The sequence below is a fragment of the Nicotiana tabacum genome, chromosome 17, assembly GCF_000715075.1.
Source record: "Nicotiana tabacum cultivar K326 chromosome 17, ASM71507v2, whole genome shotgun sequence".
NCBI lineage: Eukaryota > Viridiplantae > Streptophyta > Magnoliopsida > Solanales > Solanaceae > Nicotiana > Nicotiana tabacum.
Window position 1 is genome coordinate 128,561,276 of NC_134096.1, and position 8,099 is coordinate 128,569,374.

Here is an 8,099-nt window from a genome sequence, read left to right on the forward strand (position 1 = left end):
GTGTTCATCCACATTTTCTGTACATACTTTGTATAAATTATACAGTATTTTGTAAAAAGAAACTGCGAAGTCCTGTGTGGGAAAAAAAAATAACCTGTGCAAGTGAAAGTTATAATAATTGGGTGGTGAGTGAGTTAAAACCATCCACCACAATGTGGTATCTTGAGTGAGTTAAAACCATCTAGTGCTCGAGTAAAAACCATATATTCGTAGTGACTGTCAAAATCACTCGTTTCTTGTGTGCAAGTAAAACAAGATTTGGACAATACTCAACTTTTGAGATCGAACCAGAACAAAATGTCATAAGTCATTTCTATCTCACTGTTGCTTTTCATTTGTTAAATTTAGCATTTAATTATTTATCTCTGGACATCCTCAACCGAGAGAGAGAGAGAGAAGGAAAGCCAAAATGAAAATTGAGCAGACTACTTTTATTGGAGAGGGATGTACCGAAGCTAAATGCACAAAGTACCACATAGTCATACATTTCACAAAAACGACAAGTTCACAAATTAACATCTGCGCTGGCGTACTGCTGACTAGCTCAGGAAAACAGTAAAGGAATAATAAAGAACGGAAGAGGATAGAGCTGGTGCCTTCACTGGAGCACTTGGCTGCCATAATCTGAGTTGAACTTGTCATACCTCGGCGCATGAAGGTGTGCAGATGGTCTAGTGTTCTTCAATGCCATCTCAATATCTCTCACAGTTATTGGTCCAACGTTGGGCAACTCTGCACATTGATACAAGAATTCAGTACAAAGGAATGAAACACACCTAAAGAAGTACCTCAATAAAATTCTTCACACACAAGTACTAGGCACAAGAGTGTTTCTACTGGTATACATTAATTCAGGTATTAGAATCATGCCGAGTTCTTGTAACTAGAACAGGTAAAGATTTGTAATGAAATACACATACACGACGCATGTGTATCAAGTTTCATTCTAACAGCATTTAACTTTCATCAACTTCTCTAGGTAGTTTGATGAAAGCAGTAATTCATGGGAAAGACGCAAATCTTACAGCTTAAAACCGGAATTTGTTGGAAGACACATTAACAGACATTATTGTCATAATTAAAATATCAATATAAACCAACAGTATGCATGTGGCAGATTGACAAATAATCGAGTCGCCTGGTAGGATGTGATAGAAAAGAGGGCTATAATATAGCAAGCATATACCCAATTGCCGCAGTAGAAAACCAGAAACACTGAGCCCCTTATATCCCGACATATAATTATTACCCCGTCCAACCCAACAAGGTAGTGGATAAAATATGGCATACCATCCTCAGGCACCACTTCTTCTTTCTCTTCAAGTTTTGCCATTAAACGTCTTAATGGTTGCATGGCAGCCTCCTTGCACAACAGCCGAATATCAGAACCGGAAAAACCTTCTGTCTTTTCTACCAATAAATCATATGGAAGTGGCTCCTCTTCAGGCAGTGATGGTAGTAATTCCTCAAACATGGCGCACCTTGCTTCTGGCTCCGGAAGGGGCACGAGGATCTGCGGTTACAGTCAGAAGGCGAACTAAATAGTTACAAGCATGACTTATAACCTCAGGTGTGGATTATACTAGTGAATGAAACCAGACTAAGCCTGAGTGCATTCTCTTCTTTTCCTCCTTTGTTCAGCCAAGTCTTCTATTACTCACTCAAGCAAATATTAAACATGTAAAAAGGTAATCAAAAGTTCCCCTACCCAGCCATCCCCAGGCCCTTAAAAATAAGAAAAAGAGGGAAATTACTATAAAAATCCGATATGCAATAAATCAACTAAAAGACAAAAGATCATTCAACAACCAGACCTGCAACAGAAAAGCATTTATGGGAATCAAACCATGAAACTCTTAAGCTAAAGCCTCAAACCCCTATTTTACTGTCTGGAGTAATACTTTTTGGCTTCAAATTTCACATGCTTTTACATGGCTAAAAAGTCTGCATCCACTAAAACTATTAAATGTTTGACATGATTTACTTGGAGATACTGACAAAGAAATAGATCATCGCGAAGCTAAACATAACAAAAAATAAAATATACTTTTGTTCTAATTCATTTCTTTCTAGCAAATAGTCGTATTATCAAGCAAAGTATGTTTCAAGGCCACATGAAAGACTACCCGCTTCTCAAGACGACGAAGCATTGCTGCATCCAGTTCCCAGGGAAGATTTGTTGCTGCCAGAACAAATACAAGTTCATCTGTCCGATTCAAACCGTCCATCTGCAGTTTATTTCAACCATTACCTAGCGAAATAGTTCAGATAAAACCGTACTAAATGTCTTCATTAATATCAAAGAGAAGAAACAGCAAGATCTGATATAAAGCAAACTATACAAGTAAAAGGCTTGCTTTTATCTTTACCATTTACCTGGTGCTGCATGATTATTAGCTAACCCTAAAAAGATGGGTCAAAAACATTTCCTTCATTTTTACTTAAATGGCATAAAGTTTACAATCCTATCCAGTGTCAAGTGACCTTTCTTTAAGTTCCAATGGTTACCATAGTCACTCTACGTACTTCTCACGGACTGTACAACAGCACACAATTCAAATTTGACAGAGCATGTGATAACCTAACGAAAAGCGGTTTGAAAAATCTCTAGAATAACAACAATATCAGGAAAAAAGAAAATTCCAGATTCCAACTATTACGCTTAGTAGCTCAGAAGGTGCTAACCAGCAGAAATTCTGTGAACTTGCAGAAATTCATTGTCTCGTTTATTTTTCACTGAGGAAGTACTTTGCCATACTGCCTCAAGTGCTTCAATCTCCCCAACCCACCCAACATGAGACCACAAAAAGGGATGCGCGAGAAGAAAAAGAAAGATACAGAGAATAAAATGACCATCATTCCCTGGGGCAGTAATTGGCTTTTGACTTATTAATTGCATTGCAGTGCAAAAACATAGCTTTTCACATGTCATACATACACTTCTAAATATCAAGCTTCACCTGTATGAGCAGTTCTGTTTTTAAACGCCTACTAGATTCATGTTCACTACGTGCTTCCCCACGTTGACTGATAATTGCATCAATTTCATCTAGAAAGATAGTTGAAGGTGCATGATGCCTGGCGAGCTCGAATAACACTTTTATCAATTTCTCAGAATCACCTGTATCACACAAGAAACTTCTAAAGAGTACACAACGCATTAATTGAAGAACTATTCTCAACTAATGTATCTAATACTTTATTCATCTGATAGCTGATGAGATACACTGGAATGATCTCGTTTGAGTTAGATGATTTAAATGCTATAATGTTCTTTCACATTGTAATAAAAAAGACAGAAATCATAACTGCTGATATGTTCAAAAAAGCTGAACCCCATAAACCGTTGCTTAATAAGTCAGCCACATTAGGTGCTAGCTTCCCTCAAAGTTGATAACACACAAAAGAGCTGTCTCGAACTCAGTGAAGACAAATAGAACGACATACCGCAGTAAAAATTGCATAACAAGTAACAACTCATAACATGCATTTGGTATTTACCACACACAGTTGATATATATGATATTTCCTTAGCTCCTGTGACCCAGGTTGACTTGCCTTAGCGTAGAAATTTCTAAAATCATGAGATATTACAATATTACATCGTTCCATCAGATTGCTTGAAAAAATACAGGCCAACTTTAAGGGCAAGAAATAGATTAAGCTGAAACAACAGATAATATTAGAGTGTGATATATCATAAACCTTCAGCGAACAAACCCGGACCCTATAGGTCACGGGTTGAGCCATGGGAGCAGCTACTAATGCTTGTATTAGGGTAGGCTGTTTACATCACACCCCTAGTGGTGTTGCCCTTCCCGGATCCTGCGTGAATGCAGGATGCTTTGTGCACCTGGCTGCCCTTTCTTTTTCTTCGGCGAACAAACCAAGCTACAATGTGCGACTTCACTTCAAATTGGATGGTGTCTACTTTTGGTTGTCTAACATCATTGAATATCCATCAATAGGATGGTGCTATCAGTCATTCGAAATATATCTCTTAATATCATACAAGTTTGGAGTCAGTTTCCTTTTTTAGAAGAAAATGTTTGACTCGATATCCGCTTCTAACTGTAATCATCATAGCTTTGCCAAATGAATTAAAACCCTCAAACTGATAAGTAGGAAAGACCATTTTAGTAGATTGCAGAGGAAATCATACCACGCCATTTGCTGACAACTGACGATGCTGAGATATTGAAAAATGTGGTATTGCATTCGGTTGCAACTGCCTTCGCAAGCATCGTCTACAAATTAACAGAGTAGAAGTTTTAACAAGATAAATAGATATTTCCTCTCATATCAAGATATTAAGCTTTATGTATAAAGAAAAGAAATGTCAGGATGCAGAATTCCAATAACATGAATATGAAACTGGACAGATCACCAATAGAAGTACCAATGGAAGGAAATCAATGGGAGAGTTTTATATACAGAGCTGACGGCTAAAGCACAAAAAAATAAGGAGAAGGATACAACGTATGAATGAAAAATAACCTTTTGCACAGAAGAAAAACATGAGTACAAACCTTTCCTGTTCCTGGAGGGCCAAAAAGGAGGATACCTTTCCATGGAGTTAGAAGACCTTTAAAGTACCTAGGTGAGAGAGAAAAAGTAGATCTTGGTTCAGTAATGAGAACTTCATGTTTGCTCAAAAAGGAGTTCATGAAAAATTACAAGTAAAACGTCAGAAGATATATTGGATTGGATATTTGACACTAAATCTTACGTTCATTAGCTTGCACCCCAAGAATACAAAAAAAAAAAAAAAAAAAAGTTAATAATGGAGAAGTCCACTAGGACCAGTTGCACAACAGTACAAAGATTATAACCTCTCTATTCAACTTGTTAGACAAGCAGCACATAACCAAGTATTGTAACCTACTTTGGATATTTAATCGGCATGACAACTGCTTCTTTTAGTAGACGCTTGGCAGTCTCTAATCCTTTAATGCTCTCCCACTTTACATCTGGATTACCACGAAGAATATCCCTGGAAATGTAAAACAGAAGAAATTAGCAAAACTAGTTTCCAATCCTAACAACGAAAGTGTGTGAGGGACATAGAAAACCAGGTTCAGTAACAGCAATAGCACATAGTGTTCAGGTCATTTTGTCGTGACCTACCTGCTTAAACTTTCTCCTAAAGCACGCATTTCTGCAGACTCAAAAGGGGGAAGTAGAGATCTTTGCCTGAAAAATGAACATTAAACTTTACTAAACTTCTTCAGGAAGAATTACCCCCAAAAAAAGAACTTCTTCAGGAAGAGGAAGTAAAGCTCTGGTAGCTGAAAGTTGTTAATATATATGAGTATCAAATGTTTGTTAGAATGCCAATATCTCTGAGCGATCAAACACAAAATTTAAGGTCACTAGTTGCTGTGTCATACGGTTTTCCAACTACTCCGACAGACTGAACTCCATTAACTCCATTAGAGTGTGCTGCACCTCCATTAGCCTAAATCAGAAGAAAAGATTAAGCATGCAGATTGTCAATAGGATTTATGATCATCTTATTCATCATCGGCAATACCTGATTATATTGCTCGTAAATGGACAATTCTGCAGTGTTCCGCACATGTCCATTTCCATTTGCAGTCACAGTCGAAGAATTTCCATTTTGTACGGCATCACCATTCTCAGTTGCAGGAGCCTTCTTCCTCCCAAACTTCATATCATAAAACAACTTAAAATCCTAAATACGGACACCAAAAACAAGTATTGTATATAAATACTCAATGTCCCTAATCTTGATTTATTCATTTCATCAAGAGACACATCCAACTTATGATTCATTCAGCAATTTGCAACTCCTGTGAACAGAAGTAACAATGTGGTTTAACAAACTATTCATGTTTACTCTGTTTCCCCTTCAATTTCCTTTAATTAACTGTAGAACTTTAAAAAACTCAGCCATTAACTACTGATTGTGTGTCTTCTTTTCTGCTCAGTTCCAATTTCTTTGGAAGACAATATTATGACACAAAATGAGAATAAGATTAAAAGCTAAACCATCCAACTTAATTGGAAAAGTCTTTGCCTACTTCCTCATCTATTCAAATTCGAATTTTTCTCGGAAGTTAGCACAAAGTTAACAATTATCTATACATGAAGGAATCTATTCAAGGTCAAGCCCATTTGAAATTCTCTCTTTTATTTTCAGCATTAACAAAACAAGTCACTCTTTTTCAACTTCAATAACACTTGTGTCTACTTATCCAACAATTCATCACTTTGCAGCTTGTTATTATTCAGTTCCTTGTTGCTAGGAAGACTATACTTTTGTGTCTTTTGATAGAGAGCAACTAGTCAAATCAAAACCTGAGCAGTGCAAACATCACATACAATCAAAACAATGTCATATATAACCTATTAATTTTAACATTTAGTCACTAATTAAAGGGGATTGCCTAAGGACTACATCTCAGTCTCCTTTCACATTTTTTTGGAAGAACAAGAGCCAAATTTAGGTAAGAAACATCCAAATCAAGGCCGAAAAAGGTAAAAACATTATTAAGCAATCTAAATCTAACATCAGAACAATCTTTCCTGTCAGAGATTTCCTAAATTAACACAGAACATTAAAATAATGTCAAGCATAGTCTACACTAAACTTCACTTTGAATTAAAGTCGAGATTTCACAAAATAAATCAGAAAATATTCTATTGTAATTATTCAAAAAAAAAAAAATCAAGTCAACAAACCAGAAAAATCCCTTCCTTTTATGCCCTCAACCATCATCACATGCATGAATCAGTACAATGTGTCGCGCACAAAAACTGTATATTTGCCATAGAAGAAAAACTAAGAAATCTTTAAAATAATAAAGAGAAGGAATAAAAACTAGAAATATAGCTGAAAATGAAGCAAAATTAAATTTTAAGAAAATCTCAAACTAACACAAAAATATCTCTTCCTTTGTCAGTCATTGCATGAATCAGTAATACATTAAGCTCATACAGTCCTTCAAAAGTCAAAATTTCACTTTAAACTCCAAATTTCACCAGAAAAGTACCTCTAATTTCAGCAAAGTCGGCATTTCGAAATCAAAATAAGAAGATAAAGTAAATATGAAATTCTAAAATCAAAGCCAAAAATGCAAGAATCGATCAAAAATGTCAATTTCGTAACAACACAAAATCTCTTCATGTTTCGATACTTCAATCATTACCACGTGCATGTATACAGAAAATGTACATCACACACAGATCATTTAAACTTAGCTCGATAATCAAAAATAAACCGGAAAAAAACATAGAAATTCAAAAATTACATCAAAATTCAACAAAAAGAAGCTGTATTTTCAAATGAGGCCTTGGAAGATTAAATTTAATTACCGGGAAGGACCAGCGAGTCAACGCAGGTTCGTCCGCCATTTGATTCAAACTCCGGGAGAGAGGTGGAATGAGAGAGAGAGAGAGAGAGAGAGAGAGAGAGAGATGTATAGCTCCCTCTCTTTCTCCGTCACACACGAAAAAGATGCATTTATAGGAAGTCAAGTGATTGTGAGCACTGTTTACTGTACAGCGCACACAACCCCCCCCCCCCCCCCTGTCGGTCTTGGAATCGTGGAGAGATTGAAAAAGTTTAAATTACGGATTACACCATAAGTTTGTCGTTTGTGATACAAAAAGCTCCTTCACCTTTTCAAAATGTTGACATAACACCTGCTAAGTTATGAACTAGCGCTTTTCTATCCGAACTCTTTTTCTTCTTTTACATTTATTATTTTAATTTGTCTTGATTTGATCTTCAATTAAAAAAGAATAATATGTTTGGATGGATATTTGATAGCAAGGGAGAACAAGATTTACTAGAAACTTAAACTGAAGACACTATATTAGAAATTTATAAGCTCGCTTAATACCGTTTATTTTTATTAATTGATAACCAGTAGATTCATTAATATGGATAGATAAATATAATTATATTAAAAATTATATGTGCTAGAATATTTTTATAGGAAATCAAGCACTACTTTGATACGACACAAAAAGGAATGGAGAATTCAATTTGAAATGAATAAGGCACTAATTAATTCATTTGTGAATAATTTTTGGCCTTCTTTCTTTCTAGAATAGTAAATTATGTAATATCC

General features: G+C 35.7%; 1 protein-coding gene across 2 annotated transcripts; it reads right to left on the reverse strand.

Annotated features, from left to right (window-relative positions):
- Positions 1–410: 410 nt before the first annotated feature.
- LOC107803103 (uncharacterized) lies at positions 411–7,557 on the reverse strand. 2 transcript variants are annotated; one of them, XM_016626721.2, is made up of 11 exons: positions 7,339–7,557; positions 5,534–5,668; positions 5,391–5,458; positions 5,128–5,193; positions 4,886–4,993; positions 4,530–4,596; positions 4,163–4,247; positions 2,961–3,121; positions 2,127–2,228; positions 1,291–1,513; positions 411–732 (listed from the first exon to the last, which is right to left on the reverse strand). In XM_016626721.2, the coding sequence occupies exons 1-11, from the start codon at positions 7,375–7,377 to the stop codon at positions 599–601; spliced, it is 1,188 nt and encodes a 395-aa protein (XP_016482207.1). In that variant the 5' UTR covers positions 7,378–7,557; the 3' UTR covers positions 411–598. The 2 variants fall into 2 exon arrangements, with proteins under 2 accessions (XP_016482207.1, XP_016482206.1); XM_016626720.2 differs by having other exon boundaries at positions 5,534–5,695; positions 7,339–7,480.
- Positions 7,558–8,099: the final 542 nt, after the last annotated feature.